A 21,889-nucleotide genomic window follows, 5' to 3' on the forward strand; every position below is an offset into this window, starting at 1 on the left:
ACCACTGCTCATGTGCCCAAGCTTCTGCTTTCTCTTACTGGTTTCTGGAAGGCTGGTGGGAATAAACCTCAGTGGCTGCCTGGCACACCTGGACACAGACCACACTCTGCAACAGCACCATAAAGGGGAGCCAAAAGAGGCTGTTCACTCCCATGCACTTTTCACCACTGCTTTCAAAACATCTTGTTCCAAAAGAGTCCTTTTCAAAGACCTCAGAAAGTGGTCTTTCCTTTGATACTCAGCAAACAATCCTGCCATGCACAATTCTATACAGCAACAAACACTTCCCTAGTGCTGTGTCACCCGCACTGCCTCTTGATTGTCACCAATCTGTCCAACACAATGCTGTAAAATATGAGGAATTTCATCCCCAACAGGATAAAATAAAAAATAACATTGTCAAGGAAAGAAATCTGCCTCTTCTTATTAAAACAAACTTAGCATTGAGAAATCTAACAAGCAAGGACATTTTTCATACTAGAATACTGGCAGCCAACATGCAAGGTATATATATTTGAGTGGCCAAAGCATAACTGGAGCTGAAATTAGACAGAACTGTGGGGAAAAACAAACAGATTTTGTTTTGAATATATTAATGGCAAAAGGCAGTTTAGAAACAACACTTGGTACCTCAACAGGTTAGACAGATGGGCAATCACCAACCATGGGAGGGGTAACAAGTGCTGATTTCTGCACCAGGGATGGGGCAACCCTGGTGCCAAGTACAGACTGGGGGATGAGTGGCTGGAGAGCAGCACGGCAGAGAGGGACCTGGGTGTCCTGGCTGATGGCAAACTGGGCAGGAGCCAGCAGTGTGACCTGGCAGCCAGGAGGGCAAACTGTGTCCTGGGGTACATCAAGCAGTGTCACCAGCAGGGCAAGGGAGGTGACTGTCCTGCTCTGCTCTGCTCTGGTGCAGCCTCACCTTGAGTACTGTGTGCAGTTTGGGGCACCTCAGTATAAAAAAGATAGGAAGCTCCTGGAGAGCATCCAAAAGAGAGCAACAAGGATGGTGAAGGGTCTGGGAGGGCATGATTTAAGAGGAGTGGCTGAGGTCACCTTGGTTGTTCAGCTTGGAGAGAAGGCAGCTGAAGGGTGAGCAACCTCACTGCAGTCTATGGCTCCTTGCAAGGGGAAGAGACGGGACTGGCACTGATTTCTTCACTCCTGTGACCAAAGAGAGGACTCAAGGATATGGTCAGAAACTGAATAAAGGGAGGTCTATATTAGGTATCAGGAAAAGGTTTTTCCCCCAAGGGCAGTCAAGCACTGGAACAAGTTTACCAGGGAAATGGTCACAGCACCAGGCCTGTCTGAGCTCAAGAAGCATTTGGATGATGCTCTCAGGTACATCCTGTGATTCCTGGGGTGCCCTACACAGGGACAGGAGCTGGACTTGATGATCCTGATAGGTGCCTTCCAACTCAGCATAATCTATGATTCTATGATTTCAAATATCTCCTGGACTCCTCTCCTAAGGCGTGCCTTTGTCTTCAGCAAAAGCTTTCCCCTGTGAAGAGCCCTCCCCAAGCAGCACCAGAGCCACAAGAGCTGAGGTTCAGATTTAAGAACATGGCAATGTCACTTGTGGTTACAAAACTGAGAGCACATTAGTGTAACTTTTAAAGGAGGGGAAATAAAAAGATTAAGGCCTAGCAAAGCTATATGAATAGTTCAAGGAAGGTTTACCTATGGAATAAGGCACACTCACACCTCTGCTTACACCAAGACCTTCTCACCATGTCATGAAGCACACTACACACAGCTAGTGGGTTCCCTGACTAACTCAAAATCAAAACTGACTCAAAATAGCCATAATTTAGCTCCAAATTCACCCTAATCAGAAGTTTAAAGCAGAGTAAGTTTTTAAACAGGGAAAGCATCCATATAGAGATTTTAATTGTCCACCATCTGGAGTCACAAAAGTCTGAAGCTAACACCAGAAACAAGCAGAATAACCTGCTGCCCTTTGCAGGAAAATTATTACAGACAGATGGATCTGTCTCTCACATTAGCATCATCACTGGATAGCAAGACTTGGGGGTTTTTAGCTTTTATATAATGAAAGCCACTACCTTCATCTTCAAAGAATGAAAACAGGAGTACGTGGGCAAAAATCATGGACTGGCTAGGAGAAGTTGCTTGTATTTATCTTGTACCAAGATAATACTTGGAGTTTCACAAGTTTGGGGAGATGGCAAACAAGGATCTCTGCAGAGGAAGAACCAGAAAGGGAACAACACGTTCTTTAAGACAGGAATTATGAATTATGACAAAGTATTCCAACAGAGACACAGGACAGCAAAAGAGGAGGGGACAAGAGAATATACATGGTGAAACCAGCTATCTGCTGCCAAGGATTTAGACCAGAAGGCTGAATGCAAATCAGGTTAGAAAAAAAAAAAAATTCCTCTCCAAGTCCTGGGCACTGAAAGTTGTGAAGAGCAATGCACATACCATTTTAACAGCTTTAATAAATAAAACTACAGAAGAGTTAAACCCTGTATCCTCCATGAGTACAAAATAAGATTTTTCCCTGCAGGACACAGAGATTGAGACAGAAAAGCTGTTGCCTTGCCAACATAAATATTTCTGTATTGCTGGATAGAAGAGCTTCTGAATTAGGATGTTGCATAAGGAACAGTTAGGTCAACATCCCAGTTTCCCAGGCAGTCTATCCCTGATACAAATAAAATAACAGCCCAGGAAGAGCAGATGTTTTCAGGCAATATGTCATTCTGACACTCATCCTGAAGGTGGCTCTGGTTTTTGGGAGCCACAGGAAGAACATTGTCTGTGCAGGAATGCTCCACAAGAGCAACAATGGCTGTGCTAAGGGCCACCAATTTTCCAGGGTTCAATTAAAAAAAAAAAAAAAAAGTGCCACTTAGTAACAAGTATAAGCAGTAACTCATTGATTTCACATCAAGACAAACATGAAATACCACGTTCTACACCCAAATAATGTATGCACTCACAGAAAGCAGCAGAGAAACTGAGTGAGCATCTCAACAGATGCATTACACATCCTTGCAAATACACTCACATCCACTTTTAATCATAGTTTTATCTTTAATACATAAGCACCACAAATAAGTAACTGCATGGAAGAAAAAAAAAAAAAGAATTGCATCAGTGTTACAGAATTCTCTTCTTAGAAAACACTAAAAACACTAAACCAGTATTTTTAGGAACCCATATCCTCTATCAAAACAGACAGACAAGCCAACTGACAAATACATGCAAACAAATGCATGCAAACAAACAGAGGTATTATAAATAACTGGGAAGTGCCAGGAACCAGCAGCAATCAGCAGAGTGTTTGAGCAACCTTTCAAAATTCAGATGCAAAAAATCAGCACTTTCCAGAAGGAAAGATCTGCTATGAAGATCTGTTATAAACAAAATGGAAGCACCATTCACAGGCATTTGAACCACACTGCACTTAGGATGCTATGAAGAACAAGAACCCTTTGTAAATACCAGGATCTTTCAAAGAAACTTCCACATTATTTCCTAAAAAGGCTGAAATTAGTTATCACCAAGCTCAGAAGTTGAGACACATCATCAATTCATCTAAAAATAAAGCTGTTTTATGTAAACAGAACTGACACTGCTGAGTTTCAGTATTATAAATAGTTCTCTCTATACACTAATGAAAAAGTAGTTACAAATAATGGGTCTCTGGCAATTTGCAAATAATGACCCCCATATCAATGAGATACAACTCTGTATACCACCCAAGTGGAATATCTACAGCCAGGAAATACTGATGTGCCTACCTCATAAATCACCTTCACAGGTTCTGACATTACAGTCAAATCCTATGGGGGTTCCTCATAAAGACCCTTCTGTAATGTCTTAATACACTTGAAGAGTTTTACTCTGCACTACAACTTTAGACAAGTGACCTTTGAGGTTGTGTAGATGAAGATGTGAAGTAAGGAAAGACAAAACATTTAAAAACAAGTACCAGCCATGAAGTTTATACTTCGGTGAAGCCACACCACAAATAATCCTTTAAATTAGGCAGATTGAGATTTTCTAGACTACCAGCCAATGCAGAAACCAACCCTCCTGATGAACGTGTTGCCCCGAGCGCCTGTTCCAAAACAACTACCACTGTAACTGGAAACCAGCAGCTGCAGCATGGAAAACCAGGTTGTTCTGCCTTTCTGTCCTTCTTTTCCACTAAAAAACCCTCCATAAATAATAAGGCCCACCATTGAAGTTTTATACTATATTCTGTAATTAGAAAAAAAAATTTAGGAAGCTACATTGCACCATACACTTATCTTTATGGTATTTGCTGCCTATTCTAAGCAAACATTTGGTACTATTTTGCCAATAAAGCAGAAGCACTTGTCAAACACTGTCATTATACTCCAGTCTGAAACATAAAAATCAAATGGCTCAACCTTCCATTGAAATACAGCTTTATGCTGGCTGCTTTTCATGAACATAATAGATGATAGTTTTTAAGTTCAATATACTGACAATTCTTTTTCCTCACACATGAAAAAGCCCATTCTGTGTATTTTGGCAGAAACCACATTTCACTGGGAGTTTACTGCAGTTAATTAGGGGAAATCCTACCACCACTTATCAAAAGCAACACTAATACATTCATAGTCTACAATCATTACTTTTTTTTAACTCGAAGTGCTGCTCGAAGTGAAAATGGATACGGAGGTATTTGAAAAGGATTTGCACTTGCTCTTCATTTTCCAACTTTCTATGTCTAAGGTTATAACCATGCCAAAGAAAACAATAGCTAAATGCTATTTCAGCTATCATCTTCCACACTTCACTCGTTAGCAGAACAGTTGTACTTTGGCAATCAGTATTAAACTACCAGCGGTCAGCAGCAGCACAGTTGTATCACAGGAGCTCTGCAGAGGAGTGCCAGAATGCTCACTCAAAATACACCCAAGTGGCTCTTCAGTGGGGATTTAGGAAATTAAGATTTGAATGCAACTCTGCTGATGAGCTGACAATGTGCTGCATGCATCTAACATCCCACTTTGAAACTACATTTTGTCCGTGAAGGCAAATTGTAGAATTGAAACTTCTTGCTGCTTAACTACTTAAGCAAATAAGGGTTCAGTGCTTGGTACAAGTGATTCCACTCTCTAGAGCAAAATTACCACTGCATCCAGAAAACAATTGCTAATGGCTGAAGCAGAAAAAAATGAAGTTCTCTATCTGCAGGAACCATGAGCAACTTAAATCCTTCCTTCAGTCTCAGAAAATAGCTTAGACACTACCACACCACATATGGACTCTGCTTCTGAAAAGCCAAGTGCTCAGTCATAAACTCCAGACTCACAAGGATTAGGAGACAGTTCCAGAGTAACATCACCCTTTTTGCCACATTGAACACCTTCAAATTCAGGACAAATCATTAGATGGGGAAAAAAAGGAAAGGAATAGTAATATCTTGTAAATGTTTCTTTTCCTTGTACAAATTGTGTTTTGGCCATCCATGTGAGCTTCATTAAATGAACAACATCATTACCTTCAGCAGTAAACAAATTAACAAGCAGATCTCTGACAAAACAAGTAGTATGTTAATTTAATTTATAAAGCTTGGTTTGTGGGGTTTGGAGATGAATGCCTGCACAACATTTTGACATAAGTGTTCTGTAATCTGTCCCAAGGAAGTTACACATCACTGCCAGCAGGCATTTAATTGTCAAGTTGATATAGAGCAACATTAAAATTATACATTTCTTCTACATTTTTAACAGAAAAATAAAGACCACGACTGCTAGCATCTGCCAGCCACTTCAGTATTGTGCAAACATTAATCCACCTCATTCTCTAATTCAGCCAGTGACCTTAATACCAGTTCAGTTCTTAATCATCTGGCTGTATCAGTGCAGCTGGCATTCATTTTGCTTGACACAAGACCTACCCAATGAATATTAATAAAAACCCCTCTTAGACAATGCTTGACAATGCTTAACCCCGAATGCAATCTATTTATCTGCTAGATTTTATTTTCACTACATGTCTGGACAACGCTCACTCATAATAACAGAAACAATCGAGCCCTGGAAGATTTCTAGTCCATTAAAGGGGCTCTCAAGTGTTGAAAAAGAATATGTTTATACCAGCACAGCACCAAAACCCTACAGCTATAAAATAAGGCACTACATGGGACCAGTTCCAGTACACTTTCATCAAACTGCCCAAATTCCATAAGCTTTGCCTACTCACCCTTGTAAGTGCACAGAAAGGTTACTGTGCTGCTGCTGCAAATGCCAGCAGAATAAAAGAGTGGTGACCATGCCAGGGTAGCAAGCACAATATGACACAGAGATAACAAGAATTACTGCAAGAGAAGACTAGAGGTCCCCAAAAGTGATCTCTCATCTGCTTCCCTCTACTTCCCATGGCTACAAATTCCAAAGAATTTGAGATACAAGCTTAAAACTAATTCCACTAAAACCTCAGGGGGAAAAAACAGAAAACAGCAGTTTCTCATATTACATCAATACTCCTTTTGGTACTATACAATTTTGATCCTCAGTTCTGTTTAATATATCCTAAAGGGGGGTTATTCAGCCAAAGTTGCCTCAAAACAAAAGCAACAAGTGAGAACCATTGAAAAAGAAACCTCTATTTTAAAACCACACTGCTCCAGAACCATACTCCTCCTGAGCAGCAGCAGAGTTCTTCTCATTATGAAAGGACCACAAAGACTTCAGGGGAAAAAAAAAAAATTTTAACGCAAAAATAGCTTCACTTCTTGATGCTTATTCAAGTTCCTCTTTGTTTTGTTTTTGGAAGCAGTGGAGGTGACTATGTGAGAACTATTCTTGCTTCCAATGAATATGTTAGGTTGAATACATGACACAAATGTATTAAAAAGGGGGACAAGCAAACTTCAAAAGCAATGACTTTATATTTAGATGGGAAAATGCTCCAATTTTAGAGCAGCAGCACTGGTACAAGATTAACTTACTGTATAACCATTATTTTAAAATGTTCAAACTCAATTACATATTCTTAAGACAAAACTAGCCATTAAGAGACAGGCTTAATAACACCACCTCCATAGCCTAGAAGACATTATTTACACTTACTACATCACAATTCTCCTGAAAAAGTGGAGACCATGAGCAATGTCTAAAAGATAAGCACCAGCCTGGCTGGCAGATAGGCTGCTTCATCTTCCCCACCCATACCTTCTGCTTTTTTTCTTTTAAAACTTAACTTGTAAGAAAGAAATCTGATTAACAGTTAAGTGACCTGTAACTGTAGTTCACCTTAGCTGGGAAGTAGGTGTTTGCATCGCCTGCCCCTGTTTTGCCAACATTTTGGGAATTGTTGCTTGCATGGGACCTGAGACCAACAATGCCACTGCAAAGAGGAAGGTAAAATGCTTGATGCCCAAAGACAGTTTACTGACAGTGTGGAGAATAATTCCCCCAAAATCCACATTTATCCACTTCACAGTATAAGTTACAGAAAAATAAGCAGATTTAACTATTCTTTACCCTTCTGCTTCAAAAATTCTGTAACTTCAGCTTGTTCAAAAGTATATTAACTGACTACATTGGATACAATTGTTCAAGAAACATACCCCAAGCAGGCACTAATATCTGTGTTATTATTTTAAGTTGAAAATGCCCACAAATAGAGGGTTTATAACTTTACCTTCTCCACAGACCTTAGACAGGCCTTGTATGGGAAGCACAAAGTCCAGTGCTCATGTACTGCAGCAAATGAAGAATAGTAACATCACAAGAATGCCAATTTCAAGTAATAAAACTTGGTTTTACAACTGGTTACATAGGGGGGAAAAAAGCAATCATTAAGTCAAGATTCAACCTGTGTCTCCACCATTAGTCTAAAATCTAGGCACAGGACTGCCAAGAGCATACCCATTTCACATCAACTAGAATCAAAAAGCTAAGTCTTGCCTGAATAGCAGCTTGTTCCAATCTTACAATATTAGAATGTATTTGGTACCCTAATTATGACACCCCATAAAACCTAAGAAATAACAAGGTAAATTAAGAACAAATTATTTTCAACTTATACTTTCTGAAGGACACCAAAAAGCAACAGCTGAAACTGTGCACAGACATCTTTTAAGGTATCAAAAGCCTGAATTGCACTTCTCTGGAGAAAGAAGTAGAAAGTGGCAGAGCATGCTGGACCTGCTGGCACGTAACACAAGCTGCAACACCAAACCTGGAACCTCACTGCCAGGCTCAGGATGCATTTTTTCCTGGGAAACAAGCCTCAAAGTTTACTTCCACATGGTAACACCGACAGTAGCACAAGCAACAAAAACTCTAGAACATCTTAACCCTGTGTACCAATGGTTACTGATTAACCCAAATCTTCAACTTTTCCTATGCTGAGAGGACTGTGCTCCCAGTATATGACTGCACGCTGTTAAAACTGAGTAAGGACTCAAGCATATTGGCACAGGACAGGCATAAACTGTTGCATGAAGCAACTCTCTGTTGTGGTTACCTGAAACTTTAACCAAGGTCAAACCACAATTTCCATCAAGATTATTATAAGCCCACATGAATGTCTCTACACCAATAAAATACTGCAATCCTCAGTTACTATGTCTAAATATTTGGCTTTGTTTCTTGCATCTCAAACCCTGGGCATGCTCCACTCACAGCAGAACTTCCAGATCTGTAACAGGCAAGTAACTCCACAAAGCATCTCCTGCTATTGCTTCCTCCCCAGTAAACCATCCCAGTGTAATTCTACATCATGTGCCGTACCTGAGCCTTACAGAAAGCTTCACCTTTCTAACTGAGAACTGAATTTTCAGAAGAGCAGCAGCTTACAGATAAATTACCAACACTTAGTGCCCAAAGGGTACTGTGCTTACTAGTTAAATGTTTCATGGCAGATACCTATTAAAAATTTGAAAAGCACAGCTAGTAAGGAAGCAGCTGCCCTACAATGAAGCTCCACAACCAGCATTTCTGGTTTAACATGTACCAGTCAATGATACCACAATCCTTTCAGATCCTCACAGAAAGCAGCTTGTCAGCTCTTGACTTCCATCCCACAGTAAGGTTAATTTTCAAGTTTTTCTTGTATCCTAAGGATTCATGAACCCCAGAATTCCCAATCTGATTTCCATCTAACACTAAGCTGAAGGTTTGTACACAGCTTTATATAACAATTCAAAGAGCACAGCTTCTGAGTTTGTGCTGCATTTTAAAAAAAACATCAATCCCTGTTGAAATTCTTTTGTGACAGAAGATGTTTAGGATTTACAATACACTTACATCAATATTCACCAACTCTTCCCAACCGTGCAGGCATTCTGACCACCATAACCCATCTTTAGGATTAAAAACCTGTCCAAAAGGGGAAAGTCCCTGTGTTGCACAGCACTGGGCCACCCACTGACCTATATACAGCAGCACCAGAGTTCAGCTTCCACTCAATAATTAAACAAGCCGTGCTTCCCCTCCCTCAGCTCTCCTAAAACACACTATCCATCAGCCCCAGAGATTGCTTTTTTGTTCAGGGGGCACACAGCCCAACCTGGCCCCACCAGAGCTGCCTGGCAATGCACCTGAGAAGAAAGCAGAAACACACACTGAAAACGCCCTCCACCACTGCGTCCAGCCATGGCACATCCCAGCACAGCATCTCCCCCTCCTCACACCTACAGGGCCTTTTGCCAACAGCCCTTTATAATCACGCAGAGCTGTGCCACAAACACGCCCACAAGAGGAGACAAGGAAAGGGCACCTTTATGGGGGGACCCATTGATGCTCTCGGAGCTGGACTGCATGTCCACGGTGGCTCTCCTGAGGCTGCTAAAATAAGCCCTGGACCTGGAGAAGCTGCTGCGGGGGGACCGGCCGTGGGGGCTGCCGAACAGGGCGGCGGTGCCGTCCTTGCGGGCGAAGATACCGCTGAAGAAGCGCAGGAGCCGGTGCTCGGGGCCGGCGGCGGGGCCCTCTCGTCCCAGCCTCTCCGAGAGCCGCTGCAGATCGCTGTTATCCAGAGTCCGGTTCTTGCTCTTGCTCCGTTCCCAGCGCTCCAGCTGGGACAGGGGGTCGGCCTGGCTCAGCACCTCGCCCACGTCCAGAGTGTTCCTCTTCTCGGGGGGGATCACGGGGACGGCGACAGGGGGCGAGGCCCCGGCCCCCGGCCCAGGGAGGCAGCCGGAGCTGCTGTGCCGCCGCACCCGGCCCGGCGCCCGGGGCTCCCCGCCGCCACTCCAGTGCCTGAAGCTGAAGCTCCGCCGCAGCAGGCCCGGCTGCCGCCAGGGGCTCTGCTCCCGCTCCCCTGCCGCTGGGGCCTCGCCAGAGCGGCCTGAGGATGGGCCGCAGGCCCCCGGCCCCCCGGCCTCCTCCTCTTCCTCGGGGCAGGCCGCGGCCTCGGCCCCGCCACAGGTGGCCGTCGTGTCCCCGGCGCTGCCCTGAGGGGAAGGGCTGCCCTGCGGCCCGCCGAGAGCCAGCCGGGCGGGAAAGGACCGCCCCGCTCCCCGCGGCACCCTGAGGCGGCCCAGTTCCAGCTGCCCGGTGCTGAGGGTCCTGAAGTTGCGGAAGCCGCAGGGGCTGGGAACTCGGTCCCGCTGCTCCTCGCCCTCCTCTTCGCCCTCTTCCTCCTCCACCAGCAGCAGCCCGGCCCTGGTGAGACTGGAAGAGCCCGGCGGGCGGCTCCCCCCGCGGCGGGGCAGCCCCGGGCCGGGATGGCAGCTCTCCGGCCCCAGCAGCTCCTTCTTCACCATGGTGACCGAGATGCGGTAGACGGTTTTCCTCTGGGGGGTTCCCCGCTGCATCCTCTCCGGAGAGGAGGAGGCGGCGGCCGGCGGCTCGGTGCTGTCCAGAAGATACATGTCTATCCCCGCTGCTCTCCTGTCTTCAGGCAGCGGCACCTAGCCCGGGCATCGCGGCGTCTCCGCCGCCGGGGACGGAGGTGCGGGAGAGAGGTGGGTTTCTGGCACCGCCAATCGAAACGCAGAACCACTGCAACACGGTTTAAAAAAAATAAGAAAAATGAAAAAAAAAAAAATCCTGCTTCGGGGGTTGCTCCGCTGCAGAAGGCGGCTGCGGCGGTATTAGGCGGGCCCGGCTTCAGCGCTGGTAGCCGAGCTCCGGCCCCGCTCCCCACCGGCTGCCGGAGTCCATGGAAGCGCCATCCTGCCCTGCCGGCCCCTTCCCAGGAGACATCCAGGGACAAGCTAAACCCAAACAGCAGCCGCACGCATCCTCCGGCGGATCCCGAAATGCATTGCTGGGGAGCAGCGCGATCCGGTGCTCAGAGGATTAGAGCAGCCTTCAATTTCATTGTTTATAGCCAGGCTGCGCGGCTGCGGATCTCGCGTCCCTGGATTTCTATTTTTTTTTTCCCTCCGCCGGGTACATCCGATTAACATCCGTCCTCAGGCTAGGGGAGAGGCGGGCGGGCTCATCCCGCTGTCCGGCTGGGCTGGAAGGGGGCCGGTTTGGGAAGGCACACGCCGCGGCTGGGGGCGGCTGCAGGAGCGGCCGGGCCCGGGCCCACGCCCCTGGGCGGGCAGCGGTGGGGCCAGGGCGGGGCTGAGAGCGGCGCGGCGGGGCCGGGGCTCGGCGGGGCCGGGATGCGGCTGCCGGGCTCCACCAAGCGCCGGACTGGATCCCCTCGCCCGGGAGTAGGAGGGGAGAGACGAGGCACAATGGATGGGCAGAGGGAGGCGGTGAGGGTCACCACTGCCCCGGTTACCTTCTCTTCTGCTCTTCTCTCTCTGACCAATCTACCCTCTGAAGGGCTGGGATGTAGCTACACAGCTCATGCTTCCCTGACAACATTCCCAGGGTTTATCCAGGCCCACGCAAGGGCAAGGCGTGAATTGCCCATGAACTTGGGCCAAAATTCACTCTGATGCACATCTCAAGATCTTGGATGCAGGATGAATGGAGGGCAACACCATCTTCATAACACTGAAGTCTCAAAAGTTACCCAGAAGTAATTTCTTTTTCCTCTGTAATTGTCCTCAATAAATGTTTGTTAACCACAACACATTGCACAATCAAAAAGCCACATTACTATATGATTAGTCATGCACAAACCTGACCTACCATGGCCTTCACAAGCATCAGTTTAAACAAAAGTTGGCTCATCTACAGAGCTGGAAGACACTGTGATAAGTGCCCCTTTCACACCCTGCTAGCCAATTCTCAGGCAGCCCAAATAATAGAAGAAATAAACAACCAACAGATGCCAGAATTTACAAAGTCATTAGTATGTCATGCAATTCAAGTCATTAGTAAGTCACCAAAAATTAAACAATATTGGAAATAAGGTTTCTAGGTCCAATGCATAATACGCTTTTAAAGTCAAGCTTCAAAAACCACCTTCAACTTCCTTGTACATCCTTCCCAATCAAACATCTTTCACCAAGACCAATGGTAGGGTTCAAAAACCTTCAGTAAAGAAATAAAAATGAAGAAATGCAAAAATATAACAAACAGAAGAGAACACCAAAGATGGCATGGCGACTGAATCCCAGGATGGGTTCAAAGATCAGACAGAAGAATGAAAGCAGAGAAGACAAAAGCTTCTGGGGTGATCCCCAGACAAGCACCCTGGTTCCAGACATGAGACACATGGCATGAGCTGGGCAGGACATGCTCTCAGGAGCATTTCCAGGTGGGCAATTTTACTCTCATACCAGATAAAACCAAAAATGATGCTCTGGGTTCCAGCTACTATCCATGATAGTTTGCTGATGACACTGGGATCCCACTATACATTTTTCAGATTGATTACCAGTTAGAACTCAGCAAATTGTCAACTTAACTCACTTGTCCAGATACAACAGATGCTGTTGTCTTTAACACTGCATAATTAACATTTATTACTCATCTTTGCTCTGATCATCACAGATTTGTAGATGTATCTTCAGCAGACACCTGATCAAGACCAGCCTTGAAAACAAATCTTAAGGACAACCCAACCCACGTCCATACTTGACCAGCTCAAAATGAGTTCCCAGTTCCTTTAAATGCTCATTCACTACAACTGAATGGCAGCAGATTTTTCCATTTATCCAGCAGCCAAAAGGCCATTGAGGGTGCATAATCTCTGATGAGACATGGGTGTATTGCAAAACAAATTATTATTAAAAAAATAAAATATAAAGATGTATCCATTGTTAAATGCTAGATAAGTGCAACCACTCAACTCTGGACATTTTCAGCTCCCCCAGCAGAGTCTGGGCCACACCTTACAGCACACTGCTGGTGAGGGCTCCTTACCGGGAGGGCTATCAACCATTTTTCATACCCCCTTCACAGAAGCAACTTTTAAGGGAAGAGGAGTAGCCAGCACATTCCTTTCACCTTTCCTGAACCTTCACAGGCCACCCCCCCAGGGATCCTAGCCACACGGAGTAGAAGTATGTACACTGATCATCAGCTGAGGATGCTGCAACAGCTCTTCTACAGGTAGTAACTCATACTGGAGCTTGCTTTGCACCTCAAGCTGACTGCTCTTCCCAACTTGCCACCAGGCAATCTCTTGTAAGACTCCTCACCCATGTAACCATTGCTGGCAGTCCAAAAAACATCACCTGCAGGTGCTGTCATATTTCTTCACCCCTAGGCAGAGAACAACTCCAGCTTTAAGAAATTTGTCATTAGTTTGCCACACAGTATCACAGTCTCTGAGAGCAGGGGTACAATGCACAGAATAAGGGACATCATGGTTTCATGTTCTGTAATAGCACCAAAATTAACATGGAGGCCCAATGCAACCCCTTAACTGGAGGGTTCTCCCCCAAGCCCAGGTGCAGCAACCCCCCCCCCCCACCCCCCCCCAGTGGGCTCAGATCCAAGGGGCTGGAGCAGCAGCAGCAGCACATTCCCTCCTGCCCAACTCCTTCTGCTCCTCCCATTGTGCAATTAGCAGATCTCCTCCAAGAACAGGAAAGTCCCTCAGGCCCTGGGACAAGAGCAGCCAGAAGCCACAGCAGCCAACCCAAACAACTCATCTGGCTCACAGCCTACTCTCTGTGTCCTGAAGGGCCCTCGGCAGCAGCTCCCAGTTACCTTTTATTCTTTGGGCAGCTGGAAGCACAGAGTGTGACACACAGGCACAGTAAATATGGGGCTTCAACAACAGGACCTGAGGACACATGGGCATGTACCCCATTACTGATGCCACCTATCTCACATATTGCACCTTCTGCCAACTGCAGGAAAGACCTCCAGAACATTATGCTTGACAAAACCTCCCTGGGCCTCCAAGATCTCCCCAGTGAAAAGCAGTACCATGCAAACCATCCATCCAACACACTTATTTAAGGGTCATGTTTACCACTTTTCATTCTACTGCTGAGGTCTCACCTATCTACTCTGCTTTGAAGACCTCATTAGCAACAAATCCAAATCCTGGTGCATCCCTGGAGACAACATATATACAGCAGGCTCCCCGATTTCAGCACCAAAACACAATCATTTAACTTCATGTTAAGACACAGGTAACACAGGTGGTGTCTCAAATACATCTCTAAAATGCTTCATAAGATCTTTAGGTGAATTTCTGCCTTGCACAGCCTGCTTTAGTTTAAAACTGTAGTCCTACAGTACCAGGTCCATCTATAGTGAGACTGTGTGCACTGCTATAAGGAAAACAACAAATTAGCTGTTATTAAATTTAAACTTAGTAATATTTTTAAAAAATCAAAACCACAAAACTAAAATGATCAGAAAAACTTCAAAGCAAGCCCTGTGAACAGAGCATTCATTGCTTCCCAACGTGGATTATATTCCTGAGTGGAGTTTCATGTTCTTGCTCACCAGGTCACCAGCACATAGCACTGACTGCTGAACATGAACAGCCACCAGGACAACCATGCTGGGAGGAAAAGTATTATTCTCCAACAAGTGTAAAACAAGTTCACTGTCAGCAACTAATGCTACTGGTACTGACTTTATAAGGCAAAAAAATTCTTGAAAGTTGTGCGAATCAGGCTTTGCCTTTTCCCCAAGAACTCTGCATAAAAAGACTCTTGAATAATTCTTTATCATTCCTAATTCTTAATTTTTTATAAACATTTGGCATACTTCAGCCCACCAGCAGATGCAGCACAACTGCCTTACAAATGTAGAAGCCCAGGCAAGGAGACACATACACCTCATATAAATCTGAGCATTAAATTTTCAATCCTGAGACAGCCTTGACAGGTGAACCCATTTTGCTGAAAACTCTAGAGGTGCCCATTTCTTGTGATGCTGTTTGTTTATATGGCTATGTTTTGCTTGTCACAGAACAACTTCAAATAATTCAAATCTTCGTTACTGCCACTGTCATTTTTTAAGGAAAAATAGACCTAAATTTTATGGGTTTGCACACTGCAGGCTAAACTCTACAAGTATCATTCCAAGTAGTTGTTACTTTAACAAATTGATTGTGGAAGATTAAATTAGGTCACCTGAGCAATCCTTACAGTAAATTCAGATGTAATTTCATGTTTCTCTTCCAGAGATACTGTGGCTCCATCCACTGTTTGTCACTGTATATCAGTGTTCAACCAGGAAACAAAATAAGACATCTGGACAAGAACAACATTGTGCTGGAGGGTACCAGCAATACAGAGGCCAAACTCCAAGTCTCTCTCAAGCCACAGGGTTTGCATTAAGCCACTGATCTGTGTTCTTCTGTCACTATGCACTTTTCCATTAAAATAAGCCTGAATTCACTGCAGGCAATTCTTTACTAAGGTGAAGAACAGAGACATCCCACAACAATACCGAGAATAAAAGCTACCAACAAGAGGTCAGCATTTACTATCAGTAATGGTCTTCCTGTCAGCACAATGAAACCATATTCCTGTTCTAAAAACACTGGATGCTGAGCAGGGAAGGGCGATGGACGTGGAATAAAAATGCAACTCAACCTTTCTTTCCCAGGGAGAGAAACAGAATGTTTGCACATCTGTCTTCAGGGAAAATGAGGCTGTAGCAAGCCCACTCAAAGCCCCTAACACTGAAATATGTTTCCCATCTATTGCAGAGATCTCCAGATGGGGTCACAGGGCTCCACACATCAGCCTCACCTGATTCACTGCCCCAAGAAGCAGCTCTTACATACATGTGAGAAGCACACATTCCAGAAAGTTCTAAGGCAAAGGTCCTAAAGGTTCTATGGCTGTTCTTAGGTCTTGGCATCTAAACAGAAACTCTACCAACTGCAACAGTGGTTCCTCACCACAGTTCAGGGTGCTTTCCAACATGAAAAGGCTGGCATCCTCCCTTCAGGAAGGTGAGGTCTCTTATTGCCAGGGCTGGTATCCCATATGGGTAATACAGTTTACAGTAGTTTTCCTTTAATTTCAACATGTGGTTTTTAGTACTTCCCTTCACATAGGTTATAGCTATTATGTACTTCATGGCCTAACAGGCTCAAACTTCATGGGAATATATTACTTTAGGGTAAATATACAATAATGAAATACCTTCAATGAACTGGGTGTGAGCTGATGATAAGTTAAAGGGAAATGTAAAAGAAAAAAATCAATTATGATAATTTTTACTATGATACACACTACAGATATTGTTTAAAAATAATTCTCTTACCAGACAGCTTCAAGCACATTCCCAATTGCATACAATTTCTGATGCAGATTAAACCACTGCGATTTATGTCAGAGAACAAAAAACATTTTTAAAGGGGAAAAACCACAAAAAGTCCCCAGTTTTTCTGCATGACTAATATTATCCTTCTGATTTCTGCCTTCAAGCCACTGAAACCATTACTATTGCTATATTTTGCCTATCCATCCACTTCTCTCCAGCTGACAAATAAACAAAACACCTGGCTACAGCTGGGTATCTTCTCATAAATAAACAAGCACCCAGAGAACTAAGTCCACAAGATTCATTTCCCATTTTAAGTAGGGTTTTTTTTAGATCACATCATCTGACAGAAGAGTTGCAGCTTTTTGCTGTTGTAGAACTTAACTGAAGCAACAGACCAGGCAAAAATAAAATGATCTGTAGAAACTACATTGTTTCCTTCACTAATACTTTAAGACACCAGAGCCCACAGCACCACAGTCCTCATAGCTACACAGTGGTTAAGTCTGCCCAGTGAAAGTGGCACAATTAACTTGGTTTATAATTCTGTTATTCCCCCAAAGCATTTGGTTGAAATGGCCAATACTGAAACCACCTCCATTTTGTGCTCTGCTATATCACAGCATTTTGGGGGTGTGGGCAGCAAAAGTTGGAACAGATTTGTCAGCAAACTCCACTAAAAGATTGTCAGTGAACCACACTACTGTATGAAAACAAACTGAATCACTGCAGCACTTCATGGGCAAACTTTAAATGTTATCACTGAGGCAGCAGCAGGCAGTAATGCTGCAGATAATCACCCTGAGGCACTCATCAGAAGTGCTACAAGTTCTCCCTGTCCCTGAAGTGTTGGTATCCAGTTATCTGCAGTTTCATCTGCTCCTCCAGTGAAGGAACATGAGTTACCACTCCCTGCAGCCCTACCCAGAGTCACCTTGCCAGATGATCCCAAAACTCAGATTCGACTTAAAAACAAAGTGCCAACTTATCTGTCCATCAGGGTAACTTCAGAAATATGAATTTGGTAACTTTGCTTCTAAGTAGGCTGCAAATATAACCTATGTGACTAACACCAACCTATGCTTGATGTTCTTTCAACCACCTAAAACAGAACACCTCAGACTGCAAAGCAGCAGCAAGACAGCCCAGCCAGCAGATGGATGTTCAGAAATGGCTCGGTGTTCCTTAGGAGGCTGTTAACAATAATTTAGTGCCGTTCTGTAACTAAGCAAATAGTGATACCTGTAAAAGCTTTGAAAATTAGACAAAACTTGTTTAAAAGCTTCTATTTTCAAATACATAGTAAAGATAACATAATGTGAAATCAACTGGAGCAGCAATGTTTTCAAGCTCACCTGGAGCTAAGAAGCAAAAATAGTTTAGCAAATGCAACCAGGATGGTTTTAGACAGGTACTGAAAACTACAGACCAACCCAAGGGGCACCGAAGTGATAGAATAGTGTAGTAAATAGTAAAATAGTGGTAGAACTAGCCATGCAAACCAGTAAACCCAAACTGGTTCAGTCCACAAGCAACTTCGTAAAAACCTTCATTTACTCCATAACTTTATCTGCACTCCTACCTTTAGCTTTACAGCTGTCATTTCTCCAGTTTTAGCCTGGTTTTGCCCTTCATAAATGACATTGCACAAGCCTCTCTCTTCTCCACCAGAACCCCCTTCTCTTTGACATCCAGAAGTTACACAGTGTAGCACAAACCTTTATGTCAAGTTCAGGGTTTCTCACATTCCTGCCTGCAGCACATAGATCTTGGTGTGCTCCATGCACAGCCACCTGAGAGACTGGAACTATTAGCTTGCATTTGGAAAAAGGAAGAGAAAGGAAGGCTGGAATTACAAAGTAATTCTTAAGAAATTCACCCCAGTGATGGATTATAGTTGCCTGTACACACAAGCTGGCTACACACATACCAGGCCTGAGAGTCTGTCAGAGCTGAGTTGCTGACAGTAACACAGGACAGAGGAAGGTTAAAGCCAAGGGGTGGTCTGACTCTAAGTAACAAAGATACTACTCAAAAACAAGATTAAAACCACTATTCTCCATTGATGAAACGTTTCTTACAGTAACTTTGAAAATATAAATATTTGTCTCAATGCAGTAAGATAGTGCACAAATTTTCCCTTATATCTATACTATTTCACATACTCATTTTACATCCTGTTGCTGGTAAGAAATATTACAGCAGAAGACCTGGTTATTAGCTGAAGACCTTTGAAAAATTAAGGTATAAGACTCATCTCTCACCACTTCCGGAGACCTGCCTGAAACAGACAACTTAACTCTGAGACCATCAGGAAATGCAGCTCTGTGAGTTTTTATTAGACTCATTCTGAAAGGGTAAGAATTCCTGAAATCAGCTCTTTCACCACACACAAGATTATAGAACCACACCATTTCCTCCCATACCATTTCGTCACTTCTGCTCTTATCCGTCCCCATTATTCAAATGGTTTCCGTGCCATTTCATTAACAGGAGACAAAAATTAACAATTTTCCAACACTCAAAACAGAAAAACAAGAAAAAAAGAGGGGAGGGGGTTCGGAAAATTCCCTTTCTTGCTGTTGCTGTTGCAGCTCCAAAACTAAGCAAGCCCAGCTGCTCAGGAAATACCATTGTAATGAACACATTATTGAACATGGAAGAATCAATCGAGATTTCTGTCAAAAATTTCACATGCTGCAAACAGGCCAGCAATCAAATGGCTCTTATGAAATACTTCTCAGCCATGTTTAGTAACTCCTTCTTTCAAAATTCAGGGACGTAACCAAAATTACTGTAGTGAATATCACACAAAAAACTGAATTTGAGTCATTTCAGCAGAAAGACAGAAGTTACTCTTCATTACTAACACCTGGCAACTACTTTTTTTCTAGATACTGCCTTTACTCCAGACCAAATCAGGGTGAAAAAAGCTGTAGCTAAAGATTGCTTCCTTTTAATAGCAAAATATATTCATTTTGTGACTGCTTTCATCCTATTTTGTGACTGCTTTCATTTACTGATATGTTTGTTGATAACACACAAGAGGCATTCACTATTTTAAAGGGCAACTTCAGCCTATTTTGTTAAAAATACTTTAATATTACTGTATGGTTCCACTTACTCCAGTGCAGAACAATCCTATGATGCCAAAGTTCCCACAATAATGATGCAGAAATTTCCCAGAACATCTAGGCTTTTTACCTGTTTTTTTTTCATTCATGTGACATATACTTTCATCATCCTTAAACAGAGAAAGGTTAGGGTAGATATAGCACCTACAGCTGTCTAATGGCAAGGTGGAAAGGTGGAAGACAATAGAACTTTTCTTGCAGGTGCACACCAAAAGCACAAGGCATAAAATAGAGCAAGTAAAAAATGCTCAATTAGATACTAGGAGGAAAGAGGAAAAAAACCAAACCAAACATGAAAAAAATACCACACTTCATTACTATGGTAGCCATAGCTCAGAAGAGATTGTTGAGCCAAGCTGTGAAGTCTCCATGCTCCAAGGTGGCTCTGCTTTCTGCTTTTTGTGGGGACCAGACCCAACAACTCCAGAGGGCCTTCCCAACTGCTCCCATTCTGTGATTAAATACTGGGCTTCACATACCCTGATGCCACAGATTGGCTCATGTATGGGTTCTCTTGTCATTTTCACAATGCTCTGCCACTCTGAGGCATCTATGGCAAGATTTGTCACATCTACAGCACATCAATTCTTCCTTGCAAGCTCAGATAGAACTTAACTGCCTACTCAGCTACTTTTCCAAGCAAATCATTGGGATCCTTACTCATTTCCCCAGAAGAACCTTCTGGTAGCCTTCACAATCAGTTTACATCTTGAACCACAAAGGAGGATGTCATGAAACTCAAGTTCCTGCAAATATATATATATAATATATATTCCTCTGTGACTAAGTTGAAGGAACAAAATTTTGCTGGGTTTTTCATTCTTCTCTCAATTGTGTTGACATCAGGGAGTTCAGTCCTAGGATATTTCATCGGACAGTATCTGAAGTTTATAATTTGTTTAGTATCTGCTATCTTGTGTGGTTAGCCAGTTGACTGTTCCTAGGAAGGGTACTACCTCCTTAAAAAACTACATGCCTCTGCAGGAAAAAGAAAAGCATCATGGAAAATGGACACCAGGCCATAGGGTACAGTATATTGAACAGAAAACTACCCTCAAGCACCTGACATTTTGTCTCCTTAGCCCAGCATCAAGAAGATAAAAGTTGTCAGTGAGAACAGAAGAATACCAAAAGAGTCTTTTCTGCTCTCTGTTCCTCTGTTGACCCTCAAAATCTTTTGCTTATACCAAGTTTTCTACAAGGTATCACACTAACTTCTCACAGACAGAGGCACAGGCATCCTGGCACACTGATGCCTCCTCCCATTGCTCCTCAGGAGATGTTGAACTTATCTACAGTCACAGACACACCTAAGTCAGCAGTCAGTGAATATTTTCCTTCATGCAACATCTGTTGAAATGCACTTACCCATTTTCTAATCACAGAAGCCTGATGTACCAACAAGTACTTTAAGAACAGCTTGACACACATAGCAAAGGAATCCTAATTATTGTTATGAGCAGGTAGGGTATGACACCTCAGAAGTTAATGCCATTTAAAGGTCTTCAGTTTCTTGAAGAAGAGTAACAGAAAAGCATTTGTTTCCTCTTTTACACTTTCACTCGAATCCAAGACTGTGGCTAAAACAGTGCAGAGAGCATCCTCACCTTCACCCACAACTGCTTTTTTATGAATGGTACCACAAACAAAGCCTAACAGAGGCACAGACAGCTCTGCATTATCACCCTTGGGTATTTAATGACAGCAGATCTCATGGGTTTCTGTAGCCAAATAACTGACATCATACACTTGACTACACTGAGACTAACTCAGGCTATACTTTTACTACACCCTGCTCTATGCAGTTTTGTTACAATAAGGGCCCAGAGAAACAAAGCCATGATAACAGAATCCTCTTGATGCAAAAACGAGTTTTTAAATTCATTCAGCAATGTCAAGCATTGAAAAGTTCATGTTGTGAAGCCCATTCCCCATCAGGTCAAGAAAACACAGCCTGGCTCCTGGTTTTTGACTTCTGCACAATCATAGGCTTGAAAGTTGCTCTCTTTGTGTTACAGCTCCATTCCAACACGAGTGATTCCACTGTCACATCAAGTACTGGTAATAAAACTGCTAATTCTGGCTATTTTGGTTATTCTTCTAAACTGACTTCCTTGTGAAAGAAATAATTGATTTTAACAACATTTCTCAAGTTAGAAACACTTAACTAATGACCATTTTTCTAAAAAG

General features: G+C 43.5%; 1 protein-coding gene across 10 annotated transcripts in view; it reads right to left on the reverse strand.

Annotated features, from left to right (window-relative positions):
• The window catches only part of AGAP1 (ArfGAP with GTPase domain, ankyrin repeat and PH domain 1), a 346,938-nt gene that overhangs the window by 267,781 nt on the left and 57,268 nt on the right, over positions 1-21,889 (reverse strand). The window contains exon 1 of one of the 10 annotated variants that reach the window (XM_071747089.1): positions 9,748-11,452. The exons of 4 other annotated variants lie outside the window; for them this stretch is intronic. In XM_071747089.1, the coding sequence (XP_071603190.1) occupies positions 9,748-10,843 (1,096 nt within the window). In that variant the 5' untranslated portion in view covers positions 10,844-11,452. Of the gene's footprint in view, positions 1-9,747; positions 11,453-21,889 lie in introns of those variants that run through there. 5 more of the 10 variants (XM_071747085.1, XM_071747086.1, XM_071747091.1 and 2 more) reach the window with 5 other exon arrangements.

The sequence above is a fragment of the Heliangelus exortis genome, chromosome 6 (assembly GCF_036169615.1).
Source record: "Heliangelus exortis chromosome 6, bHelExo1.hap1, whole genome shotgun sequence".
Classification (NCBI taxonomy): Eukaryota; Metazoa; Chordata; class Aves; order Apodiformes; family Trochilidae; genus Heliangelus; species Heliangelus exortis.